At 39.8% G+C, this 13745-nt stretch overlaps 3 protein-coding genes across 5 annotated transcripts in view; 1 reads left to right on the top strand and 2 right to left on the bottom strand.

Moving 5' to 3' along the window:
• The window catches only part of aplp1 (amyloid beta (A4) precursor-like protein 1), a 70861-nt gene that overhangs the window by 6742 nt on the left and 50374 nt on the right, over positions 1 to 13745 (bottom strand). The gene's annotated exons all lie outside the window — the stretch shown is intronic.
• LOC118220975 overlaps positions 169 to 13745 on the bottom strand; it is a 17669-nt gene continuing 4092 nt past the window's right edge. The window contains exons 2-12 of the mRNA XM_035405494.1: positions 11522 to 11582; positions 6048 to 6176; positions 5654 to 5685; positions 5482 to 5532; positions 5347 to 5381; positions 5215 to 5240; positions 4172 to 4227; positions 3807 to 3835; positions 2997 to 3040; positions 722 to 1060; positions 169 to 312 (exon numbers count right to left, since the gene is read on the bottom strand). Of these exons, the coding sequence (XP_035261385.1) occupies positions 305 to 312; positions 722 to 1060; positions 2997 to 3040; positions 3807 to 3835; positions 4172 to 4227; positions 5215 to 5240; positions 5347 to 5381; positions 5482 to 5532; positions 5654 to 5685; positions 6048 to 6176; positions 11522 to 11582 (810 nt within the window). The 3' untranslated portion in view covers positions 169 to 304. The remainder of the gene's footprint in view (positions 313 to 721; positions 1061 to 2996; positions 3041 to 3806; positions 3836 to 4171; positions 4228 to 5214; positions 5241 to 5346; positions 5382 to 5481; positions 5533 to 5653; positions 5686 to 6047; positions 6177 to 11521; positions 11583 to 13745) is intronic.
• The window catches only part of LOC118220988, a 3387-nt gene continuing 1864 nt past the window's right edge, over positions 12223 to 13745 (top strand). The window contains exons 1-2 of one of the 2 annotated variants that reach the window (XM_035405518.1): positions 12223 to 12394; positions 12765 to 13130. In XM_035405518.1, coding sequence (XP_035261409.1) covers positions 12343 to 12394; positions 12765 to 13130 — 418 coding nt within the window. In that variant the 5' untranslated portion in view covers positions 12223 to 12342. The remainder of the gene's footprint in view (positions 12395 to 12764; positions 13131 to 13745) is intronic. The other variant, XR_004764042.1, reaches the window with a different exon arrangement.

Here is a 13745-nt window from a genome sequence, read left to right as displayed (position 1 = left end):
AACTTGTAAATACTCCTTGTTTAAAGTATACAATACAGACCTTAATTTCCTGGTTCTGGTGCACGATCATCTGGAAATTAAATACATCTGATCAGTATAGTCTAAAAACAAGTTGGAAATTGAACTGTTCATTTCTTTGACAGTTTTAGAAAACTGACCATGAACTACAGTATGCCATGCCTTTGGAGTAGATACCTGTTGAGCGTGGCGATCGTCATCGGAGGGGAATGTCTTCGCCTCCATATGGTTCTGGGGAAAGGAGGAAAAGCAATGGTCCCAGTTAAAGGTTCCGCTCTGCATTACGTCAGACTTCTGAGGCCCATGGCGAGCACACCAAAACCAGTAAAACAAAACAAAAACAAAACAAAACAAAAAAAAACCAAAAAAACTGAAAATGTCAGAACCAGGAAGTATCATTTTTTTGCTCAGCAGACAAGCTCAGTTGTGTCCTCGGTCACTTTGCTAATCATGTTTACAATGAGCACAACGCAGAGCAGTGATGTGAGAAGGCTATGTGAAGCCCAAACCCCTTCACCAAGGTATCATTGTTAGCAAGATTGACAATGTTACACTCATGTATCCGCATTAAGATTGCAAACAATGCTACAATATGGAAAAAGTATTTTTGGACCACGTCAAGCAATGTGTTTCTTTAAAACTGACATTAGCAACCGCCCGAACTTGTCAGCATCATCCAAAAGCTAAAATTATCTATACTCACCCCCCTGCTGCAGCTCGTCGAGGGTGAGGGTGCTGTATCGGGAGGAGGACAGGTCAGACGGCTCGCTGGGGGGGGGCAGGCCCAGGGCGCTGTCCCACGAGGTGACCGAACTGCTGCGGCTGCGTGACTCAGCCCCATCCAGCTTCTCCAGCTGGCCCACGCCCACCTCCTCTCCCATCTCCTCCCCCGGCTCCGCCCCAAGCTCCGTCCCATGGCCCTCCTGCTCACTAATGATGGCCATGGTCCTGATTGGCTGGGCTGTTTCCACGGCGCCAGTGGGCGGGAGCAGCATGGTGGGGGTGGTGAGGGGGGATAAGAGTCGAAGGGAGAGCTCCGACCCTTGGGGGGGGGGGGGATACAGACGACACATTAGGGATAATTGAATGTCACTCCATCATTATTAACACTCATTTTCACTCCTCATTAGCACCCCCCACTGGTAGAGAGTAGCGGGCAGCAGATTGGTGGTAGTGAGTATTGGGTAGTAGATTGGTAGTAGTGAGTAACATAACATAACATAATGACCAGAACAGGCCATTCAGCCCAACGATGCTCGCCATTTTCCTGACTAAATTAGCGCTCTGATTACCAACGGTCTCGATAGTATCTAACATCGTATAAAGCCTAGCCAGAGTTTCTGCCTCAACTACATGACCTGGTAGGCTATTCCACACATTGACTACTCTGTGTGAAAAATTCCTTCCTAATGTCTGTACAGAATTGACATTTAGATTCTGACACACAGGTCTCCGCTCGCATCTCTGCTTGCCTGAGGGACATCCAGAGCTGGATGGATAACCACCATCTTAAGCTGAACCCAGGTAAGACAGATGATCTTCATCCCTGCTCCATCCTCTAACCTCCTTGACTTTTCCATTTCCCTAGGGGACACCGTGGTGTCATCATCACCCACCGCAAAAAACCTCGGAGTGGTGATGGACAACAGACTGTCCCTCTCCCAGAACATCACGGCGGTGAGTCGAACGTGCAGGTTCTTCCTGTACAACATCTGGAGAATCCGCCCCTTCCTCACCACCTACGCAACCCAGCTCCTGGTTCAAGCGATGGTCCTGTCCCGCCTGGACTACTGCAACTTGCTGCTGGCTGGTCTGCCAGCATCCGCCATCAGACCCCTGCAGCTCATCCAGAATGCTGCGGCTCGTCTGGTCTACAACCTCCCCAGACATTCCCATGTCACCCCCCTGCTCACTGACCTCCACTGGCTGCCTGTTATGGCTCGCATCAAATTTAAGACCTTGGTGCTTGCATACCAGGCAGCTAAGGGGTCAGCACCAGGATACATCCAGAGGATCATCAGACCCTACACACCAGCCAGACCTCTCCGCTCTGCCACCTCTGGACGCTTGGCACCTCCCCCTCTTCGTGTCTGTACTTCCCGCTCCCGTCTGCTGTCTGTCCTGGCCCCTCGCTGGTGGAATGACCTCCCCGTGGCGGTCAGAACAGCAGAGAATCTGACTACCTTCAAACGCAGACTAAAGACTCATCTCTTCAGGCTGCACCTCTCCCCACCCCTCTCTAGCTTATAGTTTAGCTCAATGTACCTAGTTAGGCTAATACGATCACGTTAGTTTTTATTTGGCAGGATTGTTTGTCTGATTCTGATTAGGCAAATGTGATTTCAGTGCTAGTTTGTACTTGGCAGGATTATTTGTTCGTTTGCTGAACAGATTACTCTACAGGGTTGGAGTCCAGATCTATGTGGTCACTTCTGGCACTACGATCTTTACTTCACTCTAGTGTGTTTCTTTTGCACCTCTGCACCTTGAACTAATGCACTTGTTGTACGTCGCTCTGGATAAGAGCGTCTGCTAAATGCCTGTAATGTAATGTAATGTAATGCTCAGGGACACTTCGACACGCCCAGGGTGGGGCTCGAACTGGAAACCCTCCGACTGCCAGACAACCGCTCTTACCTCCTGAGCTATGTTTGGTTGTTCTTTTTTGAAACTTTTCTAGAGCCTCTATATTTTTCTTGTTGTATGGTCCCCAGAACTGTACACAATACTAAAAGTATGGTCTAACAAATGTATTGTATAAGATAGGTATAACTTCCTTGGATTTTTTGGATCTTTTGGATTTACTTTTGGCTATATATCCTAGCATCCTATTGACCTTTTTACTACTACAGTACAGTTTTAAATAGCCTGTGATTAATGCAGCAGCATGCCATACAAGCAATACAAGGAAAGATGAAGGGAACCGACACGTTACTTCAAGAATTTATTCACCCTTCATCCTTACCCCCATCACGTACCATCAGACTGTGCCCTGCTGTGTTGACCTCCAGGACGCGATGGTCTGGGAAACAGACAATAGTTTATTGATGCAAAGCTTTATATGTGTGTATATGAGTGTATATATATATATATATATATATATATATATATATATATATATATATATATATATGTGTGTAGATGTGCATCAGTGTGTGTATTTGAGTGTGTGTGTGTGTGTGTACAGTGCTGCTTGAATGTATGTGAACCCCTTCTGCAATTATAGATTTTTTTTTGTTTTTATCATGAAATCTTTATTTAATACTGTAAGAACCTGAGGAAATCATGCATGTAGTAGAAAAACAAAAGGAGTTAGGGTAGGTACAAAAATAAGTGAACCCCAAGTTGCATTAGTTAAATCAAGTTGGTAAGTAGAATCAGGTGGGTAAATAATTGGGTACCAAATTAACCAATCAAAAGAGGGATCTTTAGGAAAGAGTTTGGGTGGGATGAATAGAGATAAGAAGCTTGGTCAGTTTGGTGTTACTCATACAACTGAATGTGAAACACACCATGCTGAGAGGAAAGGAGATCTCAGAGGAGATCAGGAAGAGGGAATTGAGAGCATTCAGTCTGGGGAAGGCTATACAATCATCTAAAAAAATCTGAGATGATTTTATAACTACATTTTATGCAAAAACAATGACCATCCCTATAGGTCGCACAAACTTTCAAGCAGCACTGTATATACATGTGTGTATATACAGTTGACCTTACATGTGATATAATTAATCTGATAATGTACACATAATCTAGTTGTCATAAATGCATTGTATAGTTACACTTACCTTTTTGTACAACAATAAATTACAGTGACCTAAAAAGACAAAAAGTCAAAAACAGTAATATCAGTTGGGATATTATATAATACATATAACAGTAATTTGGAATACAAATCTAAATAAATACTTCTGGTGAAAAATAAATATTTTTCCACAAAAAAAGTTGATGAACTGAAAATGAAAAATGAAAAATCACTTGCTCGTATACAATTTTAGATTTTATGAAGTAACAAAAGGCAAATGCATCAAATAATTCCAATTCTACATCTATCATCTCTACCAGGATGACTTTTCCATCGTTATAATTCTATGTAAAATATTATGCACAATAACGACAATTTAAATAAATGAAGCAAATAAATTCCAAATACCACCAGGGCTACTATGGCAAGAACTCCAAGTACAATGCCGGTTATAGCGCCTTCTCCTGAGAAATGAAATCACAGACAAACAGTGTTGTATTATAAATACAATGGCAGAATGAATCCTGCAGCTGAGGAGTTGCAAGCCCAGCTCCCTAACCTTCTTGGCAGTGCAGTATCAGTGACCCTCACTCCTCGGTTGCAGGTTTGATTCTGCCACTGTGTCCTTGAGCGAGCTACTTAACCTGAATTAGTAAAAATATCTAGCTTTATGCAAAACTGTAATCTTTGTAAATCACTCTGGTTAAAGAGGAGCTGATTAGCCGTGTGTGTGTTGCAGGGCATGGGCACATGGGGGTTAATATTTGACAAAATAGTATTAGCTCCCCCTTGGACAGACCTCTCCAGGTCTAGACTAGTGATATTCCTTAATGCCATTCCTTCGGTCCCTTCTGAATTCTTGCTTGAACACTGAATTGCATGGACTTCACATCTTTTTTGTGTTAAAGTGAACTTTGTTAAACTCTCAATGCAGGTCTCTTGCTCTTCATTCTTAATTTAAATTAAGAGATTGGTGTGAACAGAATTAAGGTTCCTAATGGTTCAGTTTCCTTGGCAAAACAACCAAGGTGGCGTGGTCACTGGTAACACTACACTATGCAATATGTTTGTGGTGTCACAGTCTGAAGTATTGATGCCTATTCCAGTGTGAAAGGGTTTGAGCAAGTTCAATCCTCCATGTGTTGGGCACTTTGGTTTGACTATTTCTCAAGATCCATCTGGTTAGCACAGAGCTTCAGAGCATGTCTATGGTCTTTAAATGTGGTCGCTACACTATGTTTACAATCGATAAGTTATTGCTGTCACACCAAATGGATTACAACATCCCCATGTCGCTCACGTGCCCCAGTACAGCAGTTTTGTCCCTGTCACGAGTTGATAGTGTGAACTGAGAAATAGAAAGGGTGGCCTTCTTTCCAGTGGATCAAATGTGTACGTATTTACTCTGATTCTTTTTCTTTTCAAAAGTGTGTAATGTGTGGTCTGCTTACCTGTGGAAGCTCCGCTGTTCGTCGGCCTGGGTTCAGCAGGATGTATGGTCCAGGACGGGATAGGAAAATAGGTTTTATGTAAAGTACAATTTTTTGTGAAACTTTGTAATAAAGGTCTTGGTTTGTACTTACCTGTCATCCGTGTTGTTTGTAACGGAGTCGTTGCCCTGTGCAAGTAAGAACAGTTAAAGGGTTCATATGGGGAAGTTTGCAACTGCTGTCATAACCTTGAAGCGTGGTGTATCGTGTGCGGGTGTACAGTCTTGCCTGTTTGAGTTTCTCTTTATTAGTGTCGTCTCTTGAGGCCTGTGAAGTACTCTGGAATAGGTGGGGGGGGGGGGGGGGGGGGGGGGAGGAATTTTAATATACATCTGCCTGTGCTTTCATTTTTTTTACTATGAATCACTTCAGTAACAACCACAAATTGGCGGGGACTTACCGTGTTTGGCCTTGGGGTGGTTTTCTGTGAATCTGTGAATGGAAAAGAGATGCACGTTAAATGATACATATTTCAGGAAATGTATGGGTATGGTGCACACCTTGCTGAACCTGTACCTTAAGCAAAAATTTAATCTGAGGTGCAGGAGTGTTGTAATAATACCTAATAATACCTATCTAATGTTAGTGAGACAGCAGCAGGCCAGTGTTAGTCTTCAGTTGAGATTGCAGACCTGCCTTCCATCGGATTACGTTTGTTCAAAAAGGGTAACTTTGCTTGTGTGGATTACAATGAGCTGCTTACACTAAGGACCACATTCTGTAAAATAACACAACTATTTCTGGTTAGTGCTTTACAGTGGCTAAAAGAAAGAATTGCCCCACACGCTGCATACCTGATGTTTTTGTAATTATACATATTCCTTTGGGAAAATCTTTCTCAAATCCACATTCTTCATTTGAGGTACAGAATGCTTCTTCCTTATCATCGTGGTTATACACATTGCAGCTGCATTGTCCTGTAGCTAAAATATAGCACACAACAGCACACAAATTTAAAATTGAAATGTTAAAAAATAAGAGGACAAATGAAAAGGCCTTAAGATCCCTTATATTCTAATCATTTTAAAATAATACATTAGTGAGATTGTAACTTCAATGCTAATAAAAAACAAAGGCCACTTGAAGAGTGATCTAGAACATTGCTTCCCTTGGACATTATGAAAGAACTAATCAAAAGTTATGGTTTCTAACCAGGGTGATTTTAGTTTAAATTTATTGAATCGGTTTTTATTTTTATTTCTATTATATTTACAGCTTTCCTTTTCATTTCAGTTCAGTTTCAGTTTAGTTTTATGAGTTGCTGGCCATTTGTACTTTAGTTTTAGTTTTGGACACCCATTTCTATTTAGTTTTAGTATTATTAGTTTTTAATTTTAGTTTAGTTTTATTCCCAAACACTACTTTCTCTTTTACAACCACCAGATACTCGGGACAGTCGGAAGCTTGTAGCTGTCCCCATTATGGAAAGCGCTCTTCTCTTTGAAGCAGCCAAGAAGGAAGATCTTCCTTGGCTACTTAATCCGAAATAATCCACACATAGTGGTCATCGTGTTCAACCACCAGCACAAGGGGAAAGGTGTGCCGGCCTATTTTGACGGGGGAAAAAAAGTCAATTTACTAAAAGAAAAACTAAAACGAATACAATTTTGCTTCAGTTATAATACTATTTCTGTTTAGTTTTAAAGCCAATATTTTAATTTCAGTTTAGTTTTCATTTTTCACATAAGATTAGTTTTAGTTTCATTTTAATTAACGAATTGATTTTTTAGCCTAATTGACTTTGCTCATTTTTGTTTCAGTTTTCGTTAACGATAATAACCTTGTTTCCAACCAAATGGGAAATAAACCAAAAACTTAAACTGAACTGCTTCAGGAAATATCCAGCTGTATAAATGGACTGTATGTAAAGAATGTAGGCTATAAGAATGCTAAATGTCTTAATATGTAAATGTACAGTGCCGTGAAAAGGTATTTGCCCCTTTCCCGATTTCCTCTTGTTGCATATTTGTCACACTGAATAGTTTCAGATCTTTAGACAAAACGTAATGTAAGAAAAAGGGAACCTGAGTAAACACAAAAATAATTTTTATTTAAAAAATAATTATTTCATTTATTTAATGAAAAAAGTCATCAAACACCCATATCACCGGTGTGGAAAAGGAAGTGAACTTAATAACTGGTTGCACAACCTTCTTTGCAGAACTGCTTTCATTCAGATAAAGTGGTAGATTTGAGCATGATGCTTGTTTCAGGTCCTGCCACAGCATCTCTATTGCTTTTAAGTCAGGACTTTGACGAGAATCATGAGCCCTGATCTTAGCTGAGGCTAGAGGCCAGCAGTTCTTTGGATGTTTTTCTTGGATCTTTTGTGACTTCCTGGATGAGTTGTCACTGTGTCCTTGGAGAAATGTTGGCAGGCTGGCCACTTCTGGTAAGATTCAGCACTACTCCAAGCATTCTCCTTTTGTAATAGAAATGGACGTGTAACCTTTTCCAGACCTTTTTCAGCAACATTTTCCTCATCTCTTCTGCAATTTTCTTTCATTTTGGTATTGTGTGCTTGTAGAATCTTTGATGGTGGTGACTACTTAACTCTATTAGTAAGGATCAATATGAGCAAGGTTTAGATTCAAGAGGGGTAGCTACAATCTAGCCTGGCTGTTTTCAATAAGCTGAATCTAATTATTAATTTAATAAAATATTAATTTTAAAAATGTGTTTTGAGTTTACTCTGTTTCCCTTTGTCTAATATCACATTTTGGCTAAAGATCCAAAACAATTCATGGTGACGAAAACGCAATAGTAGAGGAAATCAAGAAGGGGGCAAATACTTTTGTTTTGTGTTCCAGCCGAATGGTTCTGGATTTGAGCAGAGTTTAGAATTATTTAGGCCTTAAAAAATAAAAAATACAACAAAAAATGTATAATGCAATTACAAATCATGATACTCAAGAAACTATTTCATTCCTTTTGAAAAATCATCTAAAGACATAGGCCCCCTACACACAGAAACACAAACACAAAGCTTACCTTTACGTTTTTTACATTTAAACTGTTCATTATTAATTACTTTTTCATGACTGCTATTAAACTCATTCCAGCCACAGCTACCGGCTTCACATGCGATGCTCCCATTTTTATATGTGCATTTAATTGTAAAGCCAGCTGGCATATCTAGAAGGAAACAAGGAAGAGATTGTGAGGTTAGGTTTTTCAAACCAAAGTCTAGCATAGCCCAGCACTAATACACCCAATTCTACTTATCAGGGTTCTTGATTGAAGACCATGATTACACTAATTATTTGAGTCAGGTGTCATAGTGCTGGGCTAAAACAAAAACTTACATCCACACCAGCCCTTTTTAGACAAGATTGGACACCCCAGCAAAAGACTATCTATCACACATGAAAACATGGAGTTGTTGAACAACAAAAAAAAAGAAAAATAAACGACTATTACCAACTCAGGTGACAAATCCAGGTCAGGCAGCTTTGCATTATTGAGCAGGTGCATCTGATAAAGCAGTTACTGAGTGCATACTGTACATAGTACCTATACAATATATAATAATACAGTATACTGTAGCTCATTACCTGTATTGTTTATTTAATCTCATAAAAAACACGTTTTCAACATACAAAAATGGCAAGTTACTCACACATACAAGACATACACCGTCTATAACTCATTCATTCAGACTGCCAAAATCCAGGCCTGCCATTAAAAGTATTGATATCAAAATGACGCCACGTTATGGTACTACAAACAATATAGGCTATCTTGCCTCACCAAAATTAAATAAGATGTATTCCAAAGCAATGCTACCCAATATTTCCTCAATTCTTTCAAGTCACTTGGCCCTGTGTTTTGTAATCTTACCATTTTACAATGTCATGCAAACTTTGTGTCAGATCAAAGTGTCAAATATTTTGAATTACCTCATGGAACACATTGAAATTCATGTAGAAAACTGCTGGTGAGTAACTACAGGAAGCATATTTCTCCAGAAAACATATGTTTATACTTGCTTCTGAACTGAATTTGAGTAAATGTACAAGTGATTGTATATTTGCTACGTACAATAAATACTGCATGTAAAATACATATTGTACATACATACATCGAGAACTTCTTTATCCCCATGGGGACATTTCCCTCGCAGCATGTTACATTCACATTTACGAACAGGCATTTATACCAAGAAACATACAATCATTCAGGAAACAGAAAGGCTAGGCAGCGAAATACATACATACCAATACAAATTGGACATATACACGCCTATTCAATCAATCTTGACTGTGAGAAAGCCATCCACACATATGTTTGGCCTGTCCATGTACTGCATGCTTATACACACAGGGCCAACTGACTTGAAAGAATTGAGGAAATATTTGGTAGCATTGCTTTGGAATACATCTTATTTAATATCGGTGAGGCAAGATAGCCTATATTGTTTGTAGTACTGTAACTTGGCGTCATTTTGGTATCAATACTTTTAATCGCAGGCCTGGATTTTGGCAGTCTGAATGAATGAGTTATAGACGGTGTATGTCTTGCATGTGTGAGTAACTTGGCATTTTTGTACGTTGAAAACGTATTTTTTATGAGATTTGACTTACAAGCTCAATAGGAGCAGACGCATATGTCCCAGCAGGCTTTGCATATGAGAAAATAACAACAGTGTGAGAGAAATTAGGAGAAATGATGAAATTGTGTAGTTGAAACAATATGTTTTTAGCAGAATGGGCATGTAGGTGAAGGTTGACATGATCACAGACTATAGTGCGGAGTAAATAAAGTGACCATGAGTGAGCTTAGTTTCCTTATGAAACGGTATATAGAACAGTCGCTATAACATATAAATCCTTAAAGTGGAGGGTTAAGTAATGTGTGAAATCTACTGCACTGATGTGCTTTTCTCATGTTCAGTACTAGTAGTTACTTCACTCAAGTGTTTTTCTGCACCTCTGCACTTTGAACTGATGCACTTGTTGTATGTCGCTCTGGATAAGAGCGTCTGCTAAATGCCTGTAATGTAATGTAATGTAATGTAGTTACAATTATGAGTGAGTCATGATTTTAAATGTAATGTTTTAATGGGGAGTTGCAGAATGTACATACGTAGTAATTGTTTGTATGTGGCTAGATAGAGAACAGGGCGAGGTAACATGAATATAGAAACATGGCGTTTGCTGATAAGAAGGTTTTGTACGATAGACAAGTGAAGAAATATAGTTAGTAGAAATGGCACAGTGGTGAACGTGTGTAACTTTTTAATAAAAGGAATACATTTGCCATGAAATGCATATGGGTGGCCGTGAGTGAGTTTTGGTAAAGCAAATGTAAGCGTAAGCGAGCGTTAGTGTAAAAGAGGAAATTATCTGCCTGAGGGCGAGGCGGGATTCAGTCCTTCAACCGGAGGTTTACCAGTCTGTGTTTTTTTGTTAGTGCAGCACCTGGACATAGCTATGCAATGCGTGAAATATCATTAGCGAACCTGTCCATGTTTTAAGAAGAACACAGGCCAGTAAGCACAGAAAAGCTCCCGTTGAATCCATATGGCTTTGCAATATTGTAGCCGGTTAATAACTGAACGTGCAGACGGTACGTCATAATGCAGTGTATACGTTCGGTGAACAACGGGTAGATGGTGCAAAAGCAATAATTGAGAAGTAGTAGACAATTATTAGTGAGGGTAAAAGAAGGTTAAGGAAACGTGTTCCTAGCTGGGCTTGAACCTATTACCCCATGTTCCCAAGACTGTAACCTTGCCTACTAGGCCACAGGCAGACTAACTGGTTAAACTGGAAATGTTTCAGAGTGAAAAGGTATGGGTATTTTGCGTGTGTATGCAAGTTTTTGATTGGGTCGTGTAGGTGAAGATTTGGCTGGTGTCAGTAAAATGTCCAATGGGGAGACATTTTGTTTGTGGGCTAGGCAGCAGGAAAAATAAGAATGAGAAGAAGAAGAAGGAGAAAACGCAAAATCCCCTTAGTTTGGGGCTTTATTGTGTGGACATGTGAAGTTGTTTATGAAATCTGTCTGTTGAAATGGGGTCAGAATGTACAGAATTTAATGTTTTTAAGGGCTGTGTGTCTGTGGCTGTTGTGGTTATTTCTGTGGGGAACCCTGAAAAGTGCCAAACTCTCGGTGCTGTATAGGTATGGGGCATGCCCCCGCCAAGGCGTAACTTGGCGGGATGGCATACCTGCCATCCCAATAGACATATTTGCTTATCTTTTTCAAGGGTGTGAATGATTTTGGAAGGATGTGTATTTAGTAAAGGTGACTCATTTTTTCTTACCACAGGTGACTGGCAAATGTATGGCCAATATTGCAGCTTGGAGCAGTAATTTGCACATATTCTGAAAACACGAAGAAGGGACTGATTGCAATCAAACAGTATGCCATAATGATACTACCATAATGTTTAAAATAAAACAACAACAACACACACACTCTCTCTCTCTCACACACACACACAGAAACACACACGCTTGCTTAATGTTTTGCTAGTCTGTGAGAAAATGCGGTAAGCAGCTTTTAAAATGATATACAAGAGATTACCAGAAGATGGAGCTGTAGTAGAGGCAGCAAGTACTGTAGTGAATTAATTGTTATTCAGTCTTTTTCAGCCTCAGTAATGTACTGGGATTAGGTTATCTTGTAGAAATTAATAATAGAATGTCTTTGGGACAATGTGACTATAATGTACACTGCTACTGCCCCTGCCGCCGCCACTGTCATTGAACAACAAGTAAAACATTTTACAGATACAAAACCCAAGGACAATACACAGACCTATCATATGTTTTACAACAGTTTAAAAAGAGTTATTTGCAAAATAAACAATTTGAAAATAGCTTGTCTGTAAAACAAACAAAGTATCATCTTTCATTCTAAGTGCACCATTTAAAATTATGCAAGTACCTTTATGACAGTAAGGGAAATGCCACTGGCACTGGCAGGTTTTTCATTATGTTTTATTTTTTTTCCATCACAACGGATATATCGCATGCTGCGTGGTCTGCCATTTCCTTTGTTTCTCTTTGACTGCTCTTAAAGCCGACACAAAGTGTGAAACTGGTGAATGTCTCTTCAAACGGCATTAGATAAGAAGACAGCATGATGCGCTTTGGACTTCCATTTTATACTTTGTTGCACCTCACTCTACACGGTAAGGGAATGGCAATACGGCTAACATGCACTTTAAAGAAAATATTTTTTTTGATGATATGCTTTGCTTCATTATCATGCATGAACATTACTCTGGTGACCTCTCTAAAGTCAGTGTTCCATGAATTATGTCAATGCATTATGTAAACATTCAGTAATAGCTATATGTGTATGTTAAGGCCTAAAATGAGAGATTGTTCCTCAAAGGGAAATATATCATTTTAAACTAAATGGAAATGTTTGCAAGATGTTGACTGAATTCAGGGATTTCCATTCCACAGTTGGTAATTATATTTCACATTACACTGTTTGCGTGCGTTGCTGCTATATTTCACTGCTCTTATTGAATTTTGCTTTATATTTTGTTTAAGGACCTGTCTTATCGAGAGTGTGGGTAAATCAGTGGTCTACACTCGATGAGTACAGAGTTGGAGACACGGCAACTCTGCACTGCGCAATTTTTTCAGATAAGGAGACCATTGAGGATTGTGACATGGAGTGGGCCATGCTCGACCCAAACAACCCAGACATGAGTATCGAAATTAGAGAATCCAAACTGTACGCCGGTCGGGTCAGTGTGCAGAGTAAGGATGACACCACCACAGTTATAATACAAAACCTGGGACTGAACGACACAGCGCCCTTGTGCATCATAGACTGCTTTCTTGATGGACGGCTAAAGCGAAAAATTGGGCAGGGAGGCAGTCTGAAGATTGTGGAATTATCTGATCCTCATGGTATGTGTGAAAAATTCATTATTTACCTACTAACTATTTTGTAAAGTAATTTGAGAATAATCAGAGAATGTAAGTATCTGCCTTTAGGTGCAGAAAAGAAAACTTTTTTAAAATTAAATATATACTATATACTTTTCTTCTCCTTCTTCTTCTTCTTCTTCTTCTTCTTATTATTATTTTATATAGCACTTTTCAAAGACTCAAAGACGCTTTACAACACAGGGAATACAAGCATAATTATCAAAAAAAAAAAGAAAAAAGACAAAGATACAATAAAAAAACATACAATGCAGAAAATGCAGTGGGAACAGTAGTGCAGTGGAGGGAGGAGGGGGTGTGAGGGGGGAAGACAGACATCAAGGGAAGGCTAGGGAAAAGAGGTGGGTTTTAAGGCATGATTTGAAGGAGGTGAGTGAGTCTGAGGTACGGATGTCAGAGGGGAGGGCATTCCAGAGTTTTGGGGCAGCAACTGAGAAGGTGCGGTTGCCAAAAGAATGGAGCTGAGAAGGGAAGGTGGTAAGGAGGCCAGCAGTGGATGAACGTAACTGTCTGGGTGGCTGGTAGGGGAGCAGGAGGTCAGAGAGGTATGTGGGTGAGAGGCCATTTAGGGATTTG

This window comes from Anguilla anguilla, chromosome 1, assembly GCF_013347855.1.
Source record: "Anguilla anguilla isolate fAngAng1 chromosome 1, fAngAng1.pri, whole genome shotgun sequence".
Lineage (NCBI taxonomy): Eukaryota > Metazoa > Chordata > Actinopteri > Anguilliformes > Anguillidae > Anguilla > Anguilla anguilla.
The sequence above is the reverse complement of the archived record's forward strand: the minus strand, read 5'-3'. Positions and strand labels throughout refer to the sequence as shown.